Source organism: Diospyros lotus, chromosome 14 (assembly GCF_014633365.1).
Source record: "Diospyros lotus cultivar Yz01 chromosome 14, ASM1463336v1, whole genome shotgun sequence".
In the NCBI taxonomy this organism is placed as follows: domain Eukaryota; kingdom Viridiplantae; phylum Streptophyta; class Magnoliopsida; order Ericales; family Ebenaceae; genus Diospyros; species Diospyros lotus.
This window is the reverse complement of record NC_068351.1, coordinates 30,668,118-30,696,050: the sequence shown is the minus strand read 5'-3', so window position 1 is coordinate 30,696,050 and position 27,933 is coordinate 30,668,118. Positions and strand designations below refer to the sequence as shown.

The 27,933-nt window shown below is 39.1% G+C and overlaps 1 protein-coding gene across 2 annotated transcripts; it reads left to right on the top strand.

The window, feature by feature from the left end:
* LOC127790144 (uncharacterized) lies at positions 1-27,933 on the top strand. Of its 2 annotated transcripts, none has more exons than XM_052319437.1 (5): positions 1-149; positions 19,634-20,104; positions 24,420-24,533; positions 24,625-25,019; positions 27,590-27,933. In XM_052319437.1, the coding sequence occupies exons 2-5, from the start codon at positions 19,640-19,642 to the stop codon at positions 27,687-27,689; spliced, it is 1,074 nt and encodes a 357-aa protein (XP_052175397.1). In that variant the 5' UTR covers positions 1-149; positions 19,634-19,639; the 3' UTR covers positions 27,690-27,933. The 2 variants fall into 2 exon arrangements, with proteins under 2 accessions (XP_052175397.1, XP_052175396.1); XM_052319436.1 differs by lacking the exon at positions 1-149 and adding an exon at positions 182-339.

Below are 27,933 nucleotides of genomic sequence, written 5' to 3'. Positions count from 1 at the left end.
GGGGGGGGGGGACTACCACATGGAATAGATAGCTACTGTTGATTTGTTTAAACCCCAAAATTTCACTTAAAAGGTCGCTCCTCCTCCGTTTGGGCCTCGTGTGCCCGGTTTTCTCCAGAAGTTCCTCAATCGCTTTCTGACGGTTTCTGGTAACACTTCCCTCATATTACAACATAATTAGGGTTTTCTATATCCTTAAATTTATCTTTACATGCTTGTGATTTTCTGTTCTATTTGGATGCGCCAATGTGTTTTTGTTAGTGATGAATTTGCGGTTTCTTTTGAGACCTCGAATTTGATGTTTACTCTCTGTATTCGTTTGCTTAACATGTGAAGCAGGTGCGAATAAAAGTTATTGGGTGGTACTAAGGGTTTATCTTGTTTGTGATCAATTGCTTATTTTTTCGATCGATTCACTATGGAATGAAGCTTTAGAAATTCAAAACTGATGTATGTCTGCGATTTTGTTGCAAAACGCTCAAGGTGACGATATTCATAAGATTTGTTTTTAATACCGTGTCTCGTGTTATCGAAGAGTCTCTTTTTACTTTATGATGTAGATTTGGTTTAGGGTACGGACTATAGGTCTATAAATACAGGCGTTATACTAATAAAACCTATCAAAGGAGCATTTCCCTGATAAAGCTTGACTAGCATAAAATTAAACTCGAGTTTCAAACATAACCCCATTATATGGCAGGACCCTTTGAGCAAAAGGAGTTATTTGTTTTCTATCTTTTCAATTCTGATCCTTAGTACCCTTTTAAGTCTTGGTCTCTTGCAAAACCCAAGTGAGCATGGCTAATGTCATGTTTGCTTTCTCCAATGAATGGTATTAACTATTAATGGCATGCCTTCTTTATTCCCCGTACCTTAATGCACAACAAAAGTGAGTGCCATCTGCAAGAATTACCATTGATACCTTCTCTCATACTTTTATAGGCATAGGGGGGATCGCGCTTGGTAGGGTGTTATAAGAAACCTGCTGAACTATTAGAAGGTTGATGAACATTCTTTTGAAGTATATGAAATTGCCTATTGGGATTTGAATGCTATTATGACCGGCAAAGACATGTGGTACCCCTCCTATAGAACTTCCCACCTTTGGGAGGACACTCTTCACCACCCTCAAGAACTAGGATATCTTAATTAATAGAGTGAAAGTGAGAGGTTCGGGTTTCTTTCTTTATTCATTATTGGCTATAGGGTGGTGGGGATTCTGAAGTGCAACAGTAGAGGTCATGGTTCTAGCTGGTGAGGCATAGGTGTGCAAGCAGCCATGTGTCACAACTTAGATTGTATTATTTTGCAGAAGAGTTAGTTATTGTCTTTATTCTCAGATTATTGTTAGTTATGGAGTAATTTGGGAGTAGTTACCTATAGTGGAGGAGTGGTAACTACTGTGGATAGGTTATATACAAAGCCATAGCCACATGGCCGAGGGTCATTATGATTTTCATGAATTAAAGCTCTCCCTTTTCTCTGCAATTCTCCCTTACTATTCTCTTGGATTCTCCTTGTTCTCCCTACTTTATGTCTATTTCCCCTTTATCTCTCTCGGATTCTCCTGATTTCTCCTTCATTTCTCTCTCCATTTCTTCCTCATTTTGTCTATTTCTCCCTCATTTCTATCTCTCTTTCTCCTACTCTTTTGATTATATCTTAGAAGCGAACCTAGTTAGGACCAAGGTCCTGATAAATTGGTATCAGAGCAGACCAGTTCTTGGTTGTGATCTAGGTGTTTCTGACCAGATTTTGAAGGCAAGATGATCAGTGACAGTTGCTGATTTCTGGAAGTAGTTTAGATGCAGTTACCAAGTTTCTGGAAGCAGTTACAATTGTTGTTACAGAGGTGACTTTTCAAAGTATTGGATTGTTGAATTTTCAAAGTATTGGATTGTTGAAATGGCAGAAGGGACCTGCATGAAGCAGATGGAGGCTAGGGTGGATGCCCTAGAGATGGGTTTGTAGTAGACTCGGGAAGAATTGAGTTGTTGCCATGAGTAGAACACTGCCATCGACTTTGCCACCAGAGAAGCTGTGCAGTTACTGGAGAAAGAAGTTACTAACATCAACCAAAGTTGGATGTTAAATTTAGGAGCTCTTAGATAACTCAATCAATGGTTCTTGTTGCCAATTCACTCACACTCCTCACTCGAAATCAATCTCAAACAACAAAAAATATGCAATTGTAATGAAAGATAGAATTAAAGGAATGAAAACAGAAATGAAACAATCAAACCACAATCACAAGAGGCGCAAGAATTATCCTGGTTTAGCCCATGGAAATGGCCCTACATCCAGCCACTAAGAACGAGAGCAATTCCACTAGAAATTGACTGTAGAACAGTTACAAGATGTCCTCTCTTCTTCCTCTCTGACTCACGAATTCACTGCACTCAAGAGATTACAAACACTCTTCTTTACACAAAGTATTTCCTCTCTTCTCTACAACAGTCTCATTCGTATTCAAAGACTTTTGGAATGATCAATATCTCACTCTTCCATCTCTATTCCACCAGAGTATAATCTTCTTGGAGATTACAAAGACTTTCTTGGACACAAGCCTTTCCTCTTACACTGATGCAGCAAGAAGAAAAGATTTCAAGCGAAATCTCTAAGAAATCAAAGGGAACTAGATTCCACCAGAAAGTTTAAAGAAATTTTCAGAATTCTATTAGAACAACTGCCACTAAAAGAAAAGAAAAAGACTTTAAATACTACTCTAGCAACAAGCAATCATAATAGCAAACCCTAACATGAAAAAAGACTAAAATAGACATAATCTAAAATAGAATTATGCTGTAATTACTGTTCCGTCCCTATGCACTGTTCATAGTTACTGTTCACCGGCGCACTGTTCATCACTACCGTTCACCGTACTATTCACAGCTACTGTTCCTGACACTGTTCTACATTAGTCCCTTCCACCTCCGAGGAACTTGACCCCGAGTTATATTTTGGATAAAGGGGTTCGGAATCTTCATGGTACTCATACAAGTCTGCCACATTGAAGGTACTAGAAATTCCCATGGAGGCTGGCAAATCAAGAATATAGGCATTGTCGTTAATTCGCTTAAGCATCTTGAAAGGACTATATTTTCGAGGCTTCAGCTTGTTGTAGGTACCAGCGGGAAACCTCTCTTTCCTCAAGAACACCATCACTGAATCGCCCTCCTGAAATTGCTTATTTCGACGGTGAGAATTGGCCGCTATCTTAATACTTTGCATTAGTCTTTTCCAGCTTTGGCCTTACCTCATCACGAATAGCAACCACTTCTTCAGCCAACTGTTCAGCAGCTTTATTCGTACTCTTACCCTTAGGTAGCTTTGCCAAATCAACAGCATGATGGGGAACTTCGGTATACACGATAGCAAATGGAGATCTACCTGTAGCTGTGTGAATTGTATTGTTATACGCGAACTCAATTTGAGCTAATGCATAATCCCACTGTTTTGGTTTGTCTCCACACACACTTCGAATCATATTCCCAAGTGTACGATTTGTGACCTCTGTCTGTCCATTTGTTTGAGGATGGACAGTGCTGCTTCTATTTAATTTCGTCCCACACAATTTCCATAATGTAATCCAAAAGTGCCCCAAAAACTTCGTATGTCTGTCAGAAGTAATGGATTTGGGAATCCCATGCAAGCAAACAACCTCCCTGAAAAACAGTTTGGCTACATTCGAGGCATCAGAAGTTTTCCGACAAGCGATGAAGTGAGCCATCTTGGAAAATTTATCGACTACCACAAATACTGAGTCAACTCCTCTTTGAGTCCGTGGTAATCCCAACACGAAATCCATTGCGAGATCTTGCCATATGCCTTCGGGAACGGGAAGTGGCATGTACAATCCTGTGTTTTGGGCCTGACCCTTTGCCGTTTGGCACGTATAACATTTTTGGACTATGTTGCCAACATCCCTCTTCAACTGAGGCCAGTAATATCGTTCCTCCAAAGTAGCTATGGTTTTGTCACGCCCCAAATGTCCTCTCAAACCTCCACCATGTAGGTCCCGAATCAACTTCTCACGCAAGGAAGATGTAGGAATACAAAGCTGATTGCCCTTAAACAAATACCCATCGTTGATATGGAAATCTGCCATAGGCTCGTGATTCACACACTTGCTCCAAATCTGCCCAAAATCATCATCACCTCTATACAACTCCTTCAAGCATTCAAATCCCACAATTTCTTGGGAAAGTGTGATTAATAGAGAGGCTCTTCGGCTGAGGGCATCAGCAACTTGATTCGAACTCCCAGATTTGTGTTTGAGCATAAAAGGAAATTTCTGTAGAAAAGCTACCCACCTAGCATGCATCTTATTGACATGCTTCTGGCTGTTAATAAATTTTAAGACTTGGTGATCAGTGAATTAACACAAATTCCTTCTGCACAAGGTAGTGTTCCCATTGCTTCAAGGCTCTCACAACTGCATAGAATTCTTGATCATAAGTGCTCCATTTCTGTTTGGCCTCACTCAATTTTTCAGAAAAGAAAGCCATAGGTCTCTTTTCTTGAGAGAGTACTGCTCCAACACCTACGCCACTGGCATCACATTCAACCTCGAATACCTTGTCAAAACTTGACAAGGCTAGTATTGGGGCAGTGCACAACTTTTCCTTGATGAGGGCGAAGCTCTTATCTTGGTCCTCTCCCCAACTGAATCTTCCTTTCTTCAGACATTCAGTGAGTGGTGCCATTATGGTGCTGAAATGTCGTACAAATCGCCTATAGAAAGTGGCTAAGCCATGGAAGCTTCTCACATTGGACATTGATTTTGGAGTCGGCCAATCTCGGATTGCTTTTGTCTTCTCCTCATCCATGTGTATACCATCATCACCAACCACATAGCCCAAGAATAGGAGTTTATTGGTGCAAAACGTGCACTTCTTCAGGTTGATGTAAAGCTGATTTTCTTTTAACACGTCCAGGACTTGTCTCAAATGGGTGAGATGCTCTCCTTTGTTCTTGCTGTAAATGAGAATATCGTTGAAATACACAACAACAAAAGAGCCAATGAAAGGTCTAAGTACCTGGTTCATTAATCTCATGAAGGTGCTAGGAGCGTTGGTCAACCCAAAGGGCATTACCAACCATTCGTAGAGCCCCTCCTTACTTTTGAATGCAATCTTCGACTCGTCCCCGGGCTTGATTTGAATTTGGTGGTAACCGCTACGAAGGTCTATTTTTGTAAACATACTAGACCCCGAAAGTACATCCAGCATGTCTTCAAGTCGTGGAATAGGAAACCTGTACTTCACAGTTATTTTATTGATGGCGCGACTATCAACACACATGCGCCAAGTCCCTCATTTCTTAGGCACCAACAGAACGGGGACTGCACACGGACTCATGTTCTCTTTGATAAACCCCTTCTTCAATAAGTTTTCAATCTGCTTTCTCAAAATTTCATTCTCTTTCGGACTCATTCTGTAGTGAGGCAAATTTGGAATGCTTGCTCTTGGCATGAGTTCAATTTGGTGTTGGATATCTCGTATAGGAGGCAATTCATTTGGGAGCTCATCTGAAATCAAAACCTGAAAATCATTTAATATTTGATGTACTTCAACTGGAACCATGTCTCCTTCATTCCTAACCACCATAAGCCCTTTTACCACTACTAGGCAGATGCAGTCAGAGTGCCTTGTAAAATTCACAATTTTTTGCTCGCTACTTGTGACAGTAAGAAAACTTTATGACCTTTGTTTGTTCGCACTTCCCGTCTGTTTGATAGGAGCCATAGCGATCTTATAGCTGTCCCACATAAATAACACTACATTGTCACGTTCCCGGAAAGTAGAGTCAATATCAAACTGCCAAAGGCGACCCAAAAGAATATGGCATGCATCCATGTCAATGACATCACATATCACCTCATCCTTATAACGTTTTCTAATGGAGAGCGGTACTTTACACGTCTCAGTAACCTGAACAGAAGGTCCCCTTTTCACCCAACCAAGGGAATATGGATTGGGATGGTTCTCAGTTGGTAGCTGTAACATACTTACTAATTTCTTTGATACAAAGTTTTCACAGCTTCCATTATCCACAATCACTTCGCACAGTTTGTTCTTAATGGAACAAAGCGAACGGAATATGTTATGTCTCTATCCCTCTTCTTTTGGTGACAAGAGGACTCGCTACAGCACCAAGTTTAGTCTCTCCAATCCTTCCTCAACAACAAACTCTACTCCATCATAATCACCTTCATCCGCCACCCCTTCTTCTACCTTTGAAAACGCCTCATGCTCCACCAAGTTAGCTTGTCTTCGTTCTGGACAGTTATTGGAGCGATGTCCAGATTTTTGACACCTGTACCAAATATCAACTAAAGGCCTGGCATACGGATTCTCCCTTTGAGGTGGAACTCGCCTTGCTCCTCTATTAGCAAATTTGGTGCTGCCTCCTTCTATATTAGCCTTGTTCTGAGAGCTAGATGAGCTAGCAGTCGCTTTTCCTTTGTCAATAGCACTGTTTAGTGGTTGTTCAATAGGTGTGGCAGCCCTACGATAGTTGGTCGCCGCTCTCTCAACTCCAATCATCTTAGCCTTTAATGCCATGTTAATGGCTTCCTGTAAAGTCCAAAGATTCTGCAACCCAATTTTATCTTGTAAAGCAATTTTCAGTCCATTAATATACCAGGCTACTTTCTGATTTTCAGATTCGGTCAAATTGTTACGCTCGGCTAGTTTCATGAACTCGTGGGTGTAGTTCGACACTGATCGGTTGTCCTGTGTGCATCCCAAATACATGCGATATAAAATCTGCTCATAGTCAGCGGGTAAAAACTGATCCATCATAAGCTATTTCATCTTCCTCCAGGTTCGAACCCTATTCTTTTCTTGTCTCTGGCGAGTTTTCTACAACTGATCCCACCAAACAGCAGCTGTAGATTTCAAACGAAAAGCTACCATCTTAACTATTTTCTCCTCAGGGACCTCCATAATCTCCACAAATCGCTCAACTTCCACCATCCAGTCAAGGAACTCTTCAATCCTCAAGTTTCCCGAGAAAGGAGGGATATCCGCCTTAATCCTATAGTCGTCACAGGTGCCTCGGTGTTGGTGTTGACGATTGTGGTATTGAGGCGGATCCTCAAAATCCTCTTCGGAATCTGATTCACTGTCTTCAATTGCAGGCTGCCTATTGTTTCCTTGTTGTCTCTCACCATGGGCATTTATATCGCGGTGATTCCTTTGGTTAGGACACTGCGGATTGCCAATGTTGGCTGGTGGAGGGTTTCCAACGTCGTTTCCTCCGCTATTTCCAACAACCTGCAACAGCAATTGGCAAATCTCTCCAAGTTGTGTGGACAAATTGTCAATCTGTTGGTTTTGGGCATTAATTTTAGCCTTCATGGTAGCAATCTCATCACCCATGGTTGATTTGATGGAGAAAGATAGCAATCAACGATATGGAGACGGAGAAACCGTGCTCTGATACCACTTGATGCAGCAAGAAGAAAAGATTTCAAGCGAAATCTCTAAGAAATCAAAGGGAATTGGATTCCACCAGAAAGTTTAAAGAAATTTCCAAAATTCTATTAGAAAAACTGCCACTAAAAGAAAAGAAAAATACTTTAAATACTATCCTAGCAACAAGTAATCATAATAGCAAACCCTAGCATGAAAAAAGACTAAAATAGACATAATCTAAAATAGAATTATGCTGTAATTACTGTTCCGTTCTTGTGCACTGTTCATCGCTATTGTTCACTGTATTGTTCACCGTTACTGTTCCCGACATTATTCTACATCACACACACACTGCACTCGATCATAGAGAATGAATGATCATTTGTGACTGCCTTGCCCCATGTCTCCTATTTATAGACATTATGGGCGGTAATTACAAGGTTTTTATTTAATCTACACAAAGACCAAAACCCCCCTTATAATAAAACACCTAAGCTAGACTCTTCTAACTTAGAATAAAACCAACCGCTTCAAACACTTGAGACATCTCCTGTTCTTCTTAACCTCCTGGACTGTTTTCTCAATGCATAACATCAACACTAGATGAGATTTTGATTCACTTTTCAAAGAAGTTTTAGGTTAGTATTCTAGCCAAATTATTTTCTAAGGAATATTTTGATTCCTTAAAAAGAGAAGTTCTAGAAAGAGATGCTCAAGATAACTATCTCAGAAGTTTTAATCATGAGATGATTGATTCAAACAGTCAATCATCATGATTGAAAGATGTCAACAGAGAAGTTCTTGAGATTGAGAAAGAGACTAATGATGTTGGAAAGAATTCTGTTGCAGTTAAAGCAATCCGAAGAACAACTAATAAATCTGATGAGATTCAACACAATAGGTAGGACTTTCCAGAGAATTAGGTGAGTTTTCTGCTATATTGCAATTCTCAATTACAAGGAAAACAATGGAAATAAGCAACAAAACTGGGCATTCGAGAGGCCCAGGACTCTCCTACCAGAAACTCCAAATTCTTCACACCTCCTCTTCCTTCTAACCTCCTTTTTATAGGTTGTTATCCCTCCAGCCCATGCACATGCTGGTTTGTTACACAAACTAGCCAAGTGCCTATTCTACCCCTGATGCACATGCTGGCCGTTACTCCTCCTCGCGGTGTCACCCATATTCCCTTGATCCTTGTTACGCCTTTGGTATGTTTGCCGTATTGGTGGCCTAACATTACTCCCTTCCCCAACTTTCACCTTGTCCTCAAGGTGGAAAGAGGGAAATTGTTGTTGAATGAGGCTATAAGGCTCCCAAGTGGCTTCCAAAGGAGGTAACCCCTTCTATTGGAGTAGGACATCCATTTCCCGTACATTACTTTCTGTTCCAGGCTTGACCCCCAGCACTGCCTCTGGTTCAACCAACATTTCCAATTCTGCACTTAACTGATTAGGAATTTCCCTAGTGGCTTGCAACGCACCTTTGGCTTCTCGTAGCTGGGACACATGGAAGACAGGGTGGATGCTGCAGTGTGAAGGCAGCTTTAACTGATAAGCTACAGGCCCAATTTCCTTTTCCACTTCAAAGGGACCATAGAATCGAGGAGCCAACTTCTCATTGGAACGACCAGCCAATGTTTTTCGCCGATAGGGTCTTAATTTCAAGTAAACTAAGTCCCCAACCTTAAACTTCACTGCTCTTCTTTTCATATCAACCCCCTTCTTCATTACTGCTTGAGCCCTTAATAGTTGTGCCTTAAGTTCCTCCAAAATGTGATCTCTTTCAACCAGTTGTTGCTCCACTACTGAAACAGGAGTGGAACCCACTTCAACCCTCAATATTGCTGGCGGTTCGCGCCCATAAACGGCCTAGAATGGTGTAATTCTCGAGGCTGTGTGGTATGAAGTGTTGTACCAAAGTTCAGCCCAAGACAGCCACACAAACCAAGCTTTAGGTTTAGAGGAAGCAAAACAGCGTAGGTATGTCTCCAATGTCCTATTTAGCACCTTCGTTTGTCCATCCGTTTGTGGATGATAAGCTGTGCTGCGGTGGCGCCTGGTACCTTGGAGGCGGAACAACTCTTCCCAAAATTTGCTCATGAAGATCTTGTCTCGATCGGATACAATGGACCGTGGTAAACCATGAAGCCGCACCACTTCCTTGATGAAGATTCCTGCCACCTCTCCAGCTGTAAAAGGGTGTTTAAGCTCGATGAAATGCCCATACTTACTGAGTCTATCTACTACCACCAAAATCGAGTCCATTTTGCTCGACCTTGGTAAGCCTTCGATAAAGTCCATAGCAATGTCGTCCCAAATTTGGTTTGGGATAGGAAGGGGCTGCAGGAGCCCTCCCGGCTTCAGGGCTAGTACCTTGTTCTGTTGGCATACAGCACAAAGACTCACATACTTGTGGATGTCCCTCTTCATACCTGGCCAGTATACACTGGTTGCAATCTGCTTGTAGGATTTCAATAATCCCGAGTGCCCTCCTATTTTCCCATCATGTCCCTCATGTAAAAGCAATGGAATGAGAGAAGAGCCCTTTGGTAGGTTCAACCTACCCTTGTAGAGGAGGTGGCTGTCCACCAATTGGAAATGGGGCTTGGAAGTAGGATCAAGTTGGAGATCCTTGACCACCCCTTGCAGCCACTCATTTGCTTCTACTTCTCGAGCCAGCTGATCAAGTTGGAGAACTTGAGGAATGGTTAATGTTAAGAGGGCAGCAGAGTGGCTAATGCGGGACAATCCATCTGCTGCCTTGTTTTCCATTCCCGGCCTATATTGAATTTCGAATTGAAATCCCATTAACTTGAGCATCCACTTCTGATATTCTGGGCTAACCAACCTTTGCTCCATCAGGAATTTGAGGCTCTTTTGGTCGGTCCTGACCACAAACTTCTGCCCCAACAAATAATGCCGCCACTTTTGCACCGCAAATACAATGACCATCAATTCTCTCTCATAAATTGATTTCCTCTTCCCCAACTGATTAAAGGCATGACTGAAATAGGCAATAGGTCTATGATCTTGCATTAAAATTGCCCCCATACCATGTCTAGACGCATCCGTCTCAACCACAAATGGTTTGTCAAAGTTCGGCAAAGCCAAAACGGGTAGTGATACCATGGCAGCCTTGAGCCGTTGGAAAGCTTGCTCAGCTGCCTTATCCTAGAAAAAATTGTTCTTTCGAAGTCGCTCCTTGAGAGGCCATGCTAACCTGCCATAGTCCTTAACAAAACGTCGATAGTATCCCGTGAGACCAAGGAACCCACGCAACTCCTTCAATGTGGTGGGAGTGGGCCAATCTAACATAGCTTTTACCTTGCTACAATCAGCTGAAACCCCTTGTTGTGATATAATGTGGCCTAAGTACTCAATTTCCAGTTGTCCAAACAAACACTTCTTCCTATTTGCAAATAGTTGGTTAGCTGCCAGCACTTCTAGAACACAACATAAGTGTTGTGCATGCTGTTCAAAATCCTTGCTGAAAACCAATATGTCATAAAAAAAAACTAACACAAAACGCCTCATTTGCTCCCTGAAGATGTCATTCATCAGCGACTGGAACGTGGTTGGCGCGTTAGTCAGTCCGAAAGGCAGTCTTTGGGATGTCCTCAGCTTTAACACGAATTTGATGATATCCAGATTTAAGGTCGAGTTTGGAAAAAACCTTGGCCTCATGAAGCTCATCCAACAACTCCTCAATCACTGGAATTGGAAACTTGTTGGGCACGGTCGCCTTATTCAAAGCCTTATAATCCACACAAAAGCGCTACCCGCCATCCTTCTTCTTGACAAGTAGGACCGGACTAGAGAAAGGGCTGGAACTTGGTTGTATAATCCCCGCCGCTAGCATCTCTCCTACCATCTTCTCAATCTCGTTTTTCTGTAGATAAGGATAACGATAGGGCCGCACACTAACCGGTATCGTGCCTGGTAGTAGGTTGATTGCATGATCTTTTTTTCTGGAAGGAGGCAGCCCTTCAGGTGTTGTGAACACCTCCTCAAACTCGGCTAACACCTCCTTTAGGAACAATGGAACCTCTTTCTGACTGTCATGGTATTCGGCTGCCAGCGTCCCAAGTTCAAGCAACATTCCTTCTCCATTCTCCTTGAAGGCCTTCATCATAGCCTTCAAGGATACCAAGCTTTTGCTCAAGCTAGGATCCCCTTGCAAGGTCACAGCCAATCCCCCAATCTGAAACTTCATAGTCAAAGCCTTCCAATCCACTCTCATCTTCCCCACTGCTGCCAGCCACTTCATCCCAAGGATTACATCAGAACTACCCAATTCCAAGGGCAGAAAATCCTCCACGATTTGTAAGTTTTGCAGGTGCAATTTCACCCCCTTGCAAATGCCGGCCCCTTGCATCGCCATTCCTGTCCCCATGATCACCCCATATCCGGTAGTTTCTGTTCTTGGCAACCCCAACCGCTGCACCAGTTCTGCAGCTATAAAGTTGTGCGTTGCCCCTCCATCAATAAGTACTACCACTGGTTGCCCTCCTATATCCCCTTGTAGCTTCATGGTTTGCGGTGTTGTCAACCCCACCACTGAATTCATGGAGAGTTCAACGACCTCACTGCCATGCCTAACTTCCTCTTCTTCTTCTCTCCCATCTCCTGTTTCCACCTCGGCTCTTTCCTCTTACCTTTCTTCATCGTAAATCATCATAACGTGCAGCTCCTTGTTCTTACACCCATGGCCAACTGAATATTTCTCATCACAACGAAAGTATAATCCCTTTTCCCTTTTGGCTTTCCACTCGGCCTCACTGAGACGTTTAAAAGAGCCATTGCTGCCACTACTAGCCGTTGGCAGCTTGTTGCTCACCTGACCAAAGACTCTCGAATGAGGAGTCGGGCTTCTTGATTGTATGGGAAGGGTTCGAACAACATTGGTTGTAGAGTGGGTAGGAAAAATGCTCCTCGCTGGTCCGAACGCCCTACTGCAGCTGAGTATGGCTGCATTTTTATCCTCGATACACTGCGCCATCATCATGATCCGATCCAACCCCCGAGGTTGCAGCACCCTGATCTCTGCCTTGATTTCTGGCTTAAGGCCGTTGATGAAATGGCCTTCCAAGAACGCCTCAGAGATGTCTGACACTAGAGCGGCCAAAGTCTCGAACATCAGCCGGTAATCCTTGACATCACCATCTTGTCGTAGAGCCAAGAACCTCTCCTCTAGCGACCCCTCTTGAGTTGAACGGAATCAATTGAGAATTCCTTGCTTGAGCCCTTCCCAATTGTGGATCCCCCTGCGCCTAGACTCCCACTGGAACCAAGCGAGGGCCCCTGCCTTGAAGCACAACGCTGCGGACTCGATCTTCTCATCATCGGATAGCTGGTTGATCGAGAAGTACCTCTCCGCCCTGAAAATCCAGTCGTTCGGGTTGTCTCCCACGAAGGTTGGCATTTCCAGTCGCCGACCTCTCCCTTCCTGACGCCATGTAGCACTCATGCCCCCCTCCATTCCTTGGTTCATACCGCCCCCCGGGGTCACTTCGGAATTTAGGGTAAATTTTGTTGGCCATCCACCCCCATGGGCCTTAGCCTTCCTCTCTCGTTCCTGTTCGTCCCACCTTGTTCGCAGGATGGCGAACTATTCGAGCATTTCTGCTACGTTGCGGTTTATTGTTTGAATCTCGCCCCTTATCGTGTCTACCTTCTCCTCCAGGTCCCCACCCTCTCGGTTAAGTTCACCATGGTGATCGACGAATGCTCTGATACCAAATTGATGAGATTCAACACAATAGGTAGGACTTTCCAGAGAATTAGGTGAGTTTTCTGCTATATTGCAACTCTCAATTACAAGGAAAACAATGGAAATAAGCAACAAAACTGGGCATTCAAGAGGCCCAGGACTCTCCTACCAGAAACTCCAAATTCTTCACACCTCCTCTTCCTTCTAACCTCCTTTTTATAGGTTGTTATCCCTCCAGCCCATGCACATGCTGGTTTGTTACACAAACCAGCCAAGTGCCTATTCTACCCCTGACGCACATGCTGGCCGTTACTCCCCCTCGCGGTGTCACCCATATTCCCTTGATCCTTGTTACGCCTTTGGTATGTTTGCCGTATTGGTGGCCTAACAAAATCATGATATGACTATTGAGAGGTTGCAAGAGAACAATGAGAAAGTATTCAATAGATTGATAGGGGAAGCAATGTAGGATTGACTAATGTCCAGGAATGGAATCTTGGGAGAAAAGGTGTAGACTAATGTGAGATTCTTGTTGTCATTTCATATGGTGTAGACCAATTTCTGGTGTTGGTTTTAGTAGAGAAGGTTGCTACCGGAATACTTACTACTAAAACTAACTGGCGTGATTACAACATGAAGGTAAAGGATTCTACACCCTACAGTCTAAGAAGGATGAATTAGATAATAAAAGCAGAGATTGGATGAAGAAGTGTGTCTAGATGCTGAGATTTCTTGGGGACAAGAAATCTTTTAAGGGGGAGGGAGAGTCACGACTTAGATTGTATTATTTTGCAGAAGTGTTAGTTATTGCTTTTATTCTCAGATTATTGTCAGTTATGGAGTAATTTAGGAGTAGTTACCTATAGTGGAGTGGTAACTTCTATGGATAGCTTATATATTATCATATTATTTGTGGAAATATAGGAGCTGCCGATTTGCTGAAGATAAGTAAGGCAAAATTCTAGGAAGGATAAAGAGATAAAAGGAGAAGAAGATAAGTCAATTTGAATGTGATTAAGTTTAAAATTGTATTCCTAAAAATTAGAGATAGTTATTTTGTATTTTAAATAGTTTAAATATCTTGTAAATAGAGTAGACTTCTATAGAGAGTAGGTATCTTGTATTCATGTATTTATACACCCTTTTGTCGAGTGAATGAAGTTAAGTTCTTTTTTTCTCTCAAATATTTTCTACATTATCATAATGGGGTCATTATGATTGTTATGAATTAAATATCTCATTTTTCTCTGCAATTCTCCCTTACTATTCTCTCGGATTCTCCCAACTTTTTGTCTATTTTCCCTTTATCTCTCTCAGATTCTTCATGTTTCTCCTTCATTTCTCTCTGTTTCTTCCTCATTTTGTCTGCATCGCCCTCATTTATATCTCTATTTTTCCTACTCTTTCGATTATATCTTAGAAGTAAACCTAGTTAGGATCAGGGTCTTAACACCATGGTTGGCTATGGCTGGCTGTTTGGGGGTATGAAGTAATAGGTGGTTGTTTGGAGTTGGCGACGACAATTTTGGCTTGGTGTGAATTTGACTATGCTGGCTACAGTGGCAGTAATGGTGGGGATGGGTTTACAGATGGATGGGGGATAGAAGTGAGTTTGCTCTATGGATTGGTGGAGGTTGCAAGATGGGGGTTAAGGAGGGGTCTGAAGTTGGCTGGAGTCATTGGAGCAATGGTGGATGAGTGGTGGTGATGGTGAAATAGAAAATATGGCGTTAGGCTTGTTAATTCTAAGGTCACTGGATCAGTTTTCTTAGACAAGAATTCAGCCACTCTTCAACCGCACACACTCACGGATTTAAACTTAAGAACATAATTAATACAATTACAATCAACAAAAATAATAAACAGAATAGAAAACGGAATTAAAAGAATAAGAATGTGCAAACCAAACATTCACAAGAACACCAAGATTATCCTGGTTCAGATTGCAATAAACAATCCTACATCCAGACTTAAGAACCCTCCAATAGCAGTCTTCTTTAATTCAGAAAGAATGAACACAGTACACAAGTTGCACCCCCGATTACAAGCCTTCTCTCAAGATTACAAAAGCTATTCTATGAACATAGCCTTTCCTCTCTCAAAGCTTTCTCAAAAAAACAACTGTATTATGCGTTCTTAATGCCTAGCCCCCCCTTTCCTATTTATAGAATATTAGGGTGATAATTCCTAGGCTATTACAAGACTAGTATGAATATTACCGATTTACTCCCAACTTAACAGCTATTTACAAGTGAGGCCACCGCCTATCTCTACCCTCTAAATTCGCATAATAACCTATACAAAACCATTGCTATCGCTACCATCAATACTCTAGACGAAACTCTAACAAGGTTGTTCATAAGTGTAGCCAACATTTTTTGCAGTTGTAAAATTCTTTTAAGTTTAATAGAGAAGTTTTATTGGGAAACATAAAATCATCTTTGTTACATAACTGTGAATGTTAGGCAGTTAAGTACCAATATGCGTAAACTGTGACCATAACTAAGATGATAAAGTTATGATAGATGCACAACTATACAAGGAAAGATACTACAATATGATTATTCATAAATGGGTTTAAGATGGTTTAGACATGTGAGAAGAAGACCAATAGACACACCTATGACGTCAGTGAATGAAATGGAAGGAATTTGTAGCAAAAGTGATAGAAGAAGGCTAAATAAAATTTAGTGCAAAACCATTGGACGTGATGTAGGATATAATAGTCTTGCAAATTATATGACTATGGATACTTATAATTAGAGATCTAGAATTCATGTAGTTGACATGCTTATTTGCACTCATGATGTTGCTTTAGTAGTGGATAGAAAGTGAGTGGGTGGTGAAGAAGATTGTTGCATGACCCACAATATTTCTTGATTAGATGATGGTAATTAAGGTGACAATGTAGAGTTGGATTTGTGAAAAGATCATAGTTGTTCGAAAGCATAGTATGATTACAAAATAATTCTATTAAGGTATAAGTTTTCATTACGGCTTAAGTTGTTGCATAATGGGCTTGACAAATTATACCTAGCTTTATGACACTATCAGTCATATACAACAGGGTGTTGCAATACATGAACTTAACTATGGTGTAAGACAAGAATGCATGACAAGTATGAATAATGGGGGGGGGGGGGGGGGGGGGGGGAGAAATACTCGTACCAGCATTTCCATCTAACACCTTTTGAAGCCCACTTTACACAAACTGAAAGAACACTAAGGGCTTCCTTGATTTTACTGACATTTTCAGTTTTTGTTTGTGTTTTTTTATCTTTCTTGCTCTCTTTTCTTTTTTCCCTTTTTTGTGAAAAGAGGGTGTTTGGTGCATTATTTCATTTTTAAATAATGAACAGAATTTCTATTTTTTTGGTAAAAAAGCAAAAACGTAATGGTTTTTATGAGTTTATATTTTTGTCTTCATTCGACTGACCAATCATCTTTCTCATCGACCCAACCTCTGAAGACTGACCAGCTGCACCTCTCTCATCAACCCAATCTCTGATGATCGACCAGTCACTCCCCCTTCAACAATCCAGTCTCTGACAACCAACTGACTTTCTACCACGCTCCCTTCATCAACCTAACCTCTGGCAAATGACCAGCCACACTGCTTTCATTGACTGAAAATTCAAAATAAAAATATTTATTAAACAATTTTAATCACCTGATAAAATACGCAATGTTTTTGTTAAACACCATTTTCAATTTTTATTTTCAAAATTTTGAAAAGCAACAACATTATCAAATGCATTGTTGAAGACATTCCGGAAGAATTTGGTGTTCAACATTCACAAATGGAGATAATGTGTATGCTAAGATAGCAGTCAACATATTAGTCCCAATCCCAACATTATCCTCAATCTCCTGTTCCATGAGAGGATCAAATACATTAAGTTTGATTGGCACTTCAGGAAAAAAGTGTTATGAAATGTGTCCATGATAACTTTTTGAACTTTGGCATTCAACTTGCAGATTGTTTACCAAAAATTTTGGGGAAGCTAGGGTGATATTTACTTGTAATGAGTTTGGAACATATATGCTTTAGGTTGAGGGATGGTCTTAAGAGGTTATTTATCTATTGAAATAATCTATTTCAGCAATAACTTAAAATGTTTTAGTTTTTAGTATAAAATTAAATTGTACTTAGTTGTTAATAGAATAAAATAAAATAAAATAAAATAAAATTGCTATTATCTAATGCATAACAATCCTAGAAGTTTATGAAGAAAATGAAAGAGTGAATATTCTCAAAGTCCAACTTTTGAGTAGGCCCAACCTAAATTAACTCATCACATTGGTGACATGCAGTGTGTTCAATATGTATTTTAATGCGTACCGTCATTGTATTCACCATTGGCAACACAAATTTTGATGTGCTTGATTCAAAGTTGCCAAGAAGCTGTATAGAACAGGGGAACACAATAAACTGTAACTGTATCCTTACAAATTGAAGTTTTTGGGAAATGTACCAGATACCTTGAGATTTTTTCCCCCAGATACTATTTAAATACTGAAAGGAAATTTTAGGGGAACCAAGGGAAACTTTTTAGCAAGTTGTATAAATTATTTAAAAGTCAATAGTATTCATTTTACATATTATTTTGCCTTCAATACTGTTTACGCAGCTTTTATTATTTATCGAAGTAGTTATTGAAGTACTCAATGTAGGTTTCCTGTAAGGTTACAGAAGGACCTCTTTGCCCCCCTTTTTTAGAAGTTCTTCAATGAGATTCCTAATATTAGGTTTCCCATATTTGTTATCAAATTTTAGATGTGTCTCTTGCCTTCATTTGCCATTTTGTCTGCTTTCCTATTCTGGCAGTAATGATTAGATGAGTACAGTGATATTGTACCATACCTAATAAGCTTTGTGGGAATCATGTCATGCTTGGAAGCATAGTTCTGAAAGGCGCGAGACGCAAAGGGTCCTGAAGCCTGAGGCGCGAGACGCACGAGGCGAGGCCCGCCTTTGCGAAGCGAGGCACACCTTTTAGAAAAAAAACTCAAAATCTTGTAAAATCATAAAAAACTATCAAATTATCAATAATAATACATGCATATCATTAATGATTCATTATCTTCAAATTCTAAACTAACATCATCAAAGTTGATTCATTCATCATGCAAATTCTAAACTAGAAACATCATTAAAGTTCAACTTAAAGTCTCAAACTCAAACAAGTACCAATCATCATGCAAAGTTCTAAACAAATATATAAACACTACAAGTCCACAATCAATGAAGAAGTTTTAATCAATCATCATCAAGGAGATCATCAACATTAAGGTCAATATCTTCATCATCCCTTTCAATCAAGAAAATGTTTTCATTTTGAAAAATGTTATTTTTCCAAGTCTAGAAGATTAACGCATTATAATGAGACATATAAGAAAATGTTTTCATTTTGAAAAACTATTTCCCGGTATTTTGATACCTAATATTCATTGTTGTTAAAATGATTTTTAATGAATTTTTCAAGAAATAGTAGGTACGTATTTTGGGGGTGGTAAAATCGCTAAATCTTGAGTTTGTACTAAAATCAAAATTCTATTTTCTTATTCTTATGGATTTTAATTTTTTAGATATTTTTATTGAATCGAAATGGGGGGTACTTTCTTATTTACATTTATATATTAAATTAAATGAAAGGTAAAATATAAATAAAAGAAAATGTGGACATTTATTTAAACTAAAGAAATATAAATATGTTGTAATGTATACATGTTGAAACTGAGAAGAGGGGAGGAATTGGGCTACCTAGATTTTAATTAAAACCTAGGTTTCATGAGGCGCGCCTCTCGCCTTGGCGCCTCACCGTGCAAGGCGCGCGCCTCACTGAAATCGCCTCACTTCGGCCTAGGCGAGGCGCTGAACTAGCGCCTTGCGCCTAGGCGCGCCTTTAACAATTATGCTTGGAAGAATTTTAGAATCGCAGCACTAGATGGTAAAACCTTGAGGACCAATGTGATGGGTCAATTGCTTCTGAGCAAGATTTGCCTTCTAGGGGTTTTAATTGTGTGGCGTGGTGGCGGTGATAGTAGGGGAGCAGGGAACATATGGGTTTGTTAGAATCCATTGTAGAAGATAGAGACATAGACATGTGACTGAAGATATTTCTCTTCGGGGCTGATATGTGGATCAGGTTTTGTGTTCCAGTCTGGTAATAACTTGAAACTGGGATAATGACAGATCAAAGCTGTTATTATGAAGGATAGGTACCCTAAAAAGAAGATAATGGATTTTTTATTTTCCAGTTCAAGCACCCATCAGATTTTTCCAAGGCAACATCTTTGGCTTATGCTCCTTATGGTGCAAATAAATATTTATGCATATGTTTTCCATTTTGTGCATCAAGAGAGCCAGGCTGCCTTGTAAGATATTCTCTTTGTTTTTGCGACTGACATCTAATATGCTCTCCAGTCTTTTCCTCCTTTTTTGGATGACATTCTGCGTTCACTTCAATTAAGTGGTGCACTGGTTTTTGTACACTTAGTTACTTATGGCAAAAGGTGGGGACAAGAAGTTGAAAGACAAGGGATGGACTATAAACCGTCCAAATGGAAACAAAACGACGAAGAGAAAGAAGAAAGCTTCAAAGGTTAAGGCAGCGAATGCTGTCCCTCCTGATCCTGTCCCTTCCTCTGACCCTTCTCAGATCCTTTCTTCTGCTCCTGCTACTGGCAGTAGAACTGCGTTGCAGGAAAAGGAGAACACCAGAGACAAATTGGAACAACTTTCTGGTTTTATATTCATGTGTAATCTGAAGACAAAACCAGAGTGTTTCCAATACCGAGTCTTTGGGCTTCCTGCAGCAAAGAACAATGTTGTAGAGAAGATAAAAGCAGGCACGAAACTATTTCTGTTTGATTTTGACCTGAAGCTTCTCTATGGTGTATACAAGGCAACCTGCCATGGACAACTGAACTTGGAACCTTCTGCTTTTGGAGGAAAGTTTCCTGCACAGGTAACGCCACTTATTTTTTTTCTAACAGTTTTAGCGGTCCTCTTTAAGATCCAAGACAGTGGAATAAACATTATAAGCCAGATGGAGGATCTCCCTTATTAATGCCGAGGCTCCTTGCTTAGTTACAGTGTTGAATATTGCTGGTGCATTTTTGTTACTTGTACCATTTAATTTCCCTTGAGCTTGGTACAATATGTTATACCTAAAAGGACAAACTTCCGTGCCAAATCCTTTCTGATCCTTTTACATTGGTCCTTGCCTAGTTGCCTTTATGCTTATTATTACTTCTCTAAAAACTCTTGTTATGGTTATTCGTGTCCATTTTGAATAGGTCCCAAGGTCCAGAAGCTTCCATTGTTTAGTTGGCTAAATGATTGCATTGAACTTTTGTTAGGCCATCATAAGGATAAATCCTTAAAATTTGAAAGATTATCCTTCTCATAAGAGAGAACTATATTTCTAATTTTGCTTGAGTTTTGAAATGTGATAAATCTTTATGTATTATGTTGTGCTATCATGTCACGTCAACCTTGCCTCGCTGCTGGCCCTCATCCTCTATGGTAGGAAACTTGTTAATCTTTATCTGTACATAGTGCATATGGTTTCTTTAAAGTCATGTCAACAGTATAAAGTTATGTCGGCTACCATGCCCAATACCCATTGTGGAAAGATGAGGAAGATATGACTTCTTTATCTTCCTAGGAGAAGGTATCACCTTTATGTTGGGCATACTTGTCAAGTGGGACATGCACCTGTTAGGCATGCCAGTTATCGTATAAATGATTGGACATAGCTTCCATACTTGCACCTCCACTTTGTTTGGCCTCTTTTTCTTTGTTATACCCAACTTTTGTTCTAACTTATGTGTTGTAATGATAGGTTTGAAATGCTACGGTACACACCCAAGAGGGGGGGGGGGGGGGGTGAATTGAGTAATTTAAAAAATATGATAGACCTTAAAATCTTTTTGATGAAAAATGAGATTTTAGTGTAAGTGAGGATTATTGAAATGCTTGGAATAATAAATGAAATAAAGTGCACGAGCAAAGAAGGGACACAACGATATAGAGTGGTTCAGTTTAAACTAAGCCTAATCCACTACCTTAGCTCCTCACTAAGGATTTTTCAACCAATCTACTAAGAACCTCCTACTTGATCTCAAGTAGGCCCTCCAGTCCAAGACTAGTAAATTACAAATCTCGTACTTATATACAAGTAAGCCCTCTAGCTTACAAGATAGGAAATACAAGAAATGTACAATAAGAGAGAATTTAAGAGATGAATCTCTTAGTTACAAGATCTCAAAATGATACAAGGCTTGAAACAAATAAATACAAATGAAGATCAAAGCCTTTGAGAGAAAATTATGAAAGTACAAATACAATTGTGAAGTATGAAAATAATTTGTAAGCTCACTTCACTTTCCCATCTATTAGCCTCTTCTAGATCATCCTTGATATGTATTTATAGGTTTCCCACAAGCTTTAAGAGAAATCTAGCTGTATATAGCTGTTGGATTTTGAAAACTAGCCATTGGAGGCTTTCAACGACAAATTTTGTCGACAGATGAAGAAAATCGGTTGATAGATTCAATGCAAACATTCTGTTAGTCGATAGATTGTATGGCTTAGTCGATAGATCAAAATGAGTTAGTTGACAAATTCAAAGCATTAGTCAACAGCTTGAAAGAAATATAAGTTTGTGCACATAAATGAACAAAGGGGCTTCCAGCTAGAGTGATTCCTTGCTTGCATTTAAGGCTTAAGCTTGGTTGGTGGGTGTGGGTTCGAATCCTAGGGGCAACAATGCTGATTTTATTTTTAAACTCTTTGAAAAATAATTTTTTGGAGCATTTTTAATCAAATACACATTATAATATTTCAAATACAAATTTATCACATGATGAAATTAATTTTCATTTAATAATAATTTTTTTAATCAAATAAAAACATAATATTCTAAATGCCACTAAGAAATTTATCACAAGATATTTTGACATTGGATTTAATTTTTATTTTTTTTTTATTTTGGTGCTTAATAAATCATATAAAAGAAATTTAGAGCACCAAGTAAATAAAAATTAATAAAATAATTCTATCATTAAAATCATGTTAAAGACAAAAACATCAATCTATAAAGAACATGCATGGTCTTTTGCCTTTGAAAATGTTTTGCTTCATTTATCCAATGGTTCAAAAATCAATTTGTAAAAATCATTTAGGAGATTATTTCAAATCTTAATACTTGTTTTTGCAAATCTCTATACATGAATTCATTTGGTTTTCATTTTCACAAAGGTACTTGAAATTGATTTTTGTTTGAAGACCTAAAAACCATATATTTGACTTAAGATATAAATAATTTGTTTTTCATTATCAAAACTAACACAAGAGTAAAATATCATTGTACATGGGCTTGCAGTTTTTCTTGTCCAAGTCATGCTTTTCTAAGATCTCTTGCCCGCTTGCCTTTTCATTGTGGCTAAGTTAGCCTTTTCCCTTCCGTTGGTCGTAGAGATGGATGGAAGCTATAGGACACTCAAAGAGCTTAAGGGCCTGTTTACTTGTGGAGAATGTTTTCTATTTTTCATCTCCAGTTTTCATCTTTGTTTTCATGTTTCCATTTCTTCAGAAAATGAGAGAAAAATGGAAAACGCGTTTATTTCTATTAAATACGAAACCAGTTTTAGACTTCAAAAAATGAGAGAATGTGTTTAAAGTCATGCAGAAGAACAGATGTAGAGATTGACGGCAAGGGGAGAGGTGAATGGTCAGGGCGGCCTAATGAAGAGAGGAGCTGTTGCTCTCATAGTGGCAGAGGGAGGTGCTGTGGTGCTGGTCAAGGGATGAGGATGTCAAGAGGAGAGGAAGCGAACATAGGGGAAGAGGCGCCGGTGGTGCTTGCCGTTGTAGTGGTAGGGATGAGGACGACAAGAGAAGAGGCCGGTTGAACTTGCCATTGTTGTGGTAGAGGGCGTTGAGGAAGAGGAGAGGAAGGTGTGGTGAGTGGGTAGGTGGGTGCGAATGGAACACTAGGAAAAAGAGAGAGAAAAGAGAAGCATAAGGGAAAAACTTAAGATGTTTTCTAAAGTCGTGTACAATTTTAGAAAACAAAAAATTTGTTTTCTATTCTCCAATTTAGAAAAAAAATCATTTTGAACATAGCTTCCAATTTTCTATCTTTTGATCTGGCAATGTTGTACTTCATTTCACTAACTATTTTCAATCTAGCTTTTTAATTTTTTAATTAACATTATTTAAAAAACGCTTGTTCCTGCAGATGGTTGGCTTGAATTATCTTTCTCCAGTTAATAAAATTTAGTACTTATCAAAATAAATAAATTAGAAAGTTCAATATGATATATTTCACATTCATGTGTATTGAGAGGGATGAGTGCATGGATAATGTGGCGCTAGAGGTCTCTAAATTTTTGCTCTTTCCCTTGAAATGTGTACATCACACTCTAAATGTTTTACTTCATTTTGCTAATATTTTATAATAGAATAGTTTATGTGAATAGAGTTCCAATTTAATGCCTAAAGAGCTATATGTGAACTTGTGGACATTATCTTTGTTTTGATTAAGTGCATCCTGTATTTAGGAAATAACAAATTGGACCATTTCTTAATATCCTTGGGAATGAGCAGAATTTTGACACTTAATACACTCACCCTTTCCTAATGGCTGTGTAGCATAGGAAGTGGCAATGGTATTAAGGGAGGTGGTGGTGGTGTGGAATTAAATGCTGGTCCTTGCCAGATACTAGTTTCCCATGAAGGAGCTAACAGCAGGGCAGGTTTATGCCTATTTGAAAGAATAGTGGGGTTGATATTTTACAAAAACCTTGAGGGGTCCATTTTTCTTCTTGTATTGGAAACTTTGTTCTAGATAAAGATAAAAGAATGCTAATTTTGAAGGGGCTTTGGAAGCTTACTTTGCAAGGGAAAAAGGACACAAATGGCATGTTGTTTTAAATGTGCTCGCTATGCACCGTATTGAATTGCATTGATAGCTAACAAAATGCAACTTCTTGTGTTTCCTTTCACTGATTCATTGGAATATGAATAATTGGATATCTAATCCGTTAATGAAAATTTTCTAAATACGTGCTTGCAATGTAGTGTCATGGTAGCCATGATTTTTGCTGCCTCCTATTTCTTGCGATTGCTATACAGAACAAATGGCTATTTCATGGTTGTTTTACTTACTTGCATATATGACGGTTATTCAGTTCACCATTATTGTTTTCACGGAACTGTTCAGGTTAGTATAGCCAATATATACAATGTTTGAGGTTGCTGCTATGTTTATTCAGGTGAAGTTTGAAATTTACAAGGAATGTCTTCCCTTGCCTGAAAGTGCTTTCAGACCTGCTATAAAGGATAGCTACAAGGGCAGCAAATTCAATCCAGAACTCAGTCGCCGACAAGTAAGCTGAGTTCGATTTATTTAATGGCTGCTTCCCTAACTTAACCATTTGTTTTTTCATTTTTCTTACTTAAAATACCACTGAAATGCAGGTGAGGGATCTGATATCACTGTTTCGTCCATGCAAAGCTTTAATAGCACCACCTCTGGCTCAAATGCCAGAGGTCTTACCACTATGGGCAAGACTGCCTTCTGCTTTAGAGGATCACATGCAGCCCTCAGTGAGAGTACCTATGCTGGAGGATACATATTTAGCTGGACCACAATATGGTCGTGCAGCAATGGTGGTTGATCCCCATCCTGTACGCTTCAGGGTACTGCCTGCACATCAAGAATTGTATGGGAACGAGGCAACAATGGACAGGGTCTATCCAATTAGGGAGCACCAAAATATACAGGCTCAAGATGACCCGTATTACTTTGCAGATAATCGACAGGTGTACATTGCTGGAGGTTCTGCCCAGATTGTGCAGGATCGATATCCCAGGTAATTTTGATTGTGAATCCTAACCTGATAAATTGGCTTGGGAATTTAGGTGGAGGCATGTGAACTTCAAACACATTTTTTTTCAAATGATTTACGTTGAGCTGTGAAGACACTTAGTGTTTTTTGGTTAACCTATTACCTAAAACTCAGTTCTGGTATTTGGATGGCAATTTCTTCTGGCCGGGGGGTAATGAATAAAATAATATGAAAGACAAAGTTACCTTTTAGTGAGTAATTTAACATAGATAGGTCACCAGTAAAAAAAAAAAAAAAAAAAAAAAAAAACATAGATAGGAATTACGTGTTCTATAGTCGTATTACATATATGTTCAAATGAAATAAAGGAAGTATTGAAGAGAATGAATAGTAAGTAGTTGGCCCATATAATATATCGATAGAAGCATGGGAATGCTAGGGAGAAGAGGACATTTTTTGGTCAATAAAATTATTAAATGTGATCCATACCCAGTGTTTAAAAAAGTGCACTTTTCAAAGCGCGGCATGCTTGGGGCTTCTTTTATGTGGAGCTCAGCGACTTTAGCTGAGCACGATTAAAGCATGCTTAAATGTCACATTTCAAGGGTAGTATTTGTAATTTTGGTTTTTTGTGTGTGTTTTTTGAATTTCTAATTTTGTTAGGGTTATTTGTCTTATAACTAGAGGCTGTTTGGATTTTTTTCCATTTTGTCTTTTTCCCTTAGCTAAGGAGGTTGCACTTGTGAGCTTATATATTGAAGCCACAGCCTCCGTTGGATGGTATGAATGGAATTAATGAATAGTCTGTAATTCCCTCTTATCTTCTTCTTCTTCTCTCCGTGATCTCCTTTCTCTCAAATACTCTCATCTTCTTGCTGCTGTTCTCTCTTTATATTTCTGTCTCTCTTTCTTGGTTATCTTCTCTTCCTTATCTCATCTGCTGTTTCTCTTCCTCTCATCTGATCTCTTCCCCAAATTCTTCTCTTAATCTTCCAAATCCCCTTTCACATCCTAGCTCAACCTTTGGGGTGTGACATTAAATTGTGGTTTTACCTTAGATCCAAAGTGCAATAAAATGCGCTTTAAAAATACACTTGTATTTTTTTTATCAAACAATATGAATGGTTGGATTAGTTTAAATTTTCGCAATGGTGTGGCTGCTAGTATGGAATCCTTACTCGAAAAGGCTATTATCAGATCTTAGAAAGATCTAAATAAAATCATATATACGTTTGTTTAAAAAAAAAGGAAGACTCAGCTGAATTTACATTTGTTTAAAATCATATATACATTGATAATTGATTTCTGATTGTTGTAAATTAGAATTGTTGATTGATTGCAAATTAAGGATTGATTGATTGGGGATTGCTATAAATTAGGGGTTGACTAATTGGGGATTTTTGTAAATTAGGAATGATTTTTTTTTCTTATTCTTCTATTCGATCCTCTATATAAATCATGTTAATAAATGGAATGGTTTGCCAAATTTTTACAAAAAAAACAAAAGGAGACTTAACAAAATAAAAAAAATAAAAAAGAAGCCTTAACATACTTAGATTCTTTCAATCGAGAGTTCAAACCAGTTTGTCTTTCAAGTTCGATTGGGACCAACAGTTGATCAGATTGTATCCTTTTATATGTTGTACCTTGTGTTTTTGCCATGGTTGCATGAACTTGTAAACTGGTATATAAATGAAAAATGGTATCTCTTCTTTTGTTAGATTTGCAACCCTCATTCTTATTTAGGCTTCTCTAATGATAGCTTTTTTAATAGTTTATAATTTTTATGCTCATAAAGTTTATACTCTTTATTTTATTTATATGCGCTTCACTTTGTTTAAGCGAGCGCTTTGCTAAGTGCTTAAGCTCCTTAGGCCTTTTGTGCTTGAGTGCACATGCTGCTTTTCAAAACACTGTCCATAAATAAAAAGGATGTTGGATGAATGGATGTATTAGAGAAAACAAAAGGTTTCTGTATTCAAATCTCACCATCACCACAAAATTTAAATATTTTCCTTGGTTGGATTAGATGTGAAGAAAAGTTTGGCCGCATTTGTAAGGGAGTATTTCAAGAAGTATAAATAGGAATATGAATGTAAAGTTGTTTCTAATGGTTCATGTTTTTGGATAAAATTCTGCTCATCAATAACTTTACAGGCTACTAGGCCAGAATCTGGTATATATTTATTTGATGTTATGGTTTGACATGAGGTATTTTTCTTGCTTTTTGATCTTGGAAGGTTTAGTAAAATCAATTAGATTACAACAGAAAAGTTGACCGGCTTTCTGTTGGGCTAACGTTTTAGAGTAATTGTCGTTAAGGTTTGATATATATTGACGTGTGATTCATCTCCAACCGATATAGGACTTGGTCAATCATGTCGTGCTTCCCTAGAAAACCAAATTACTGAGAAGAAAAACGAGGGGGAGGAAAAAGATAAAAATAATAAAACCCATATGTAGCTAAGTTTGCGAGACATTTCTTCCAAGTTTTGCTGATGCTTTATCCTCCATGAAATTTATATTTTCTTCTTGTACCGTCATAAAATGAAACTAAAACATTTCATGATCCCCTTGAATTGCTGCTATCACAGGTACAATACTGTGCAAGAGAGGGTCTCCCGTGAGCTGGTGTCTGGGAGGCCTGTGCCGGCTCCAAGGAATTCTGTCCGTTCTTCCCGTTATTCCTTTTGAGAGGTATCATGGTTGCACCATTGACCCCTGGGCCCTGGCAGGTAATAGGACTCTTAAAACAAACTTAATGAAAACGGTCACCATTGTATATATGGTGAATGTATTTTAACTGGACATATTTGGACCCTCGTATGCTTTCATCATGCTATGCTACTAAACTTGGTCGGTCGGTAGTTTGCTCTAGTGAAAACCTTTTTGCTTTGGCAGGATATTGAAGGTGGAATAGACTGGCCTTTTGTTTTTA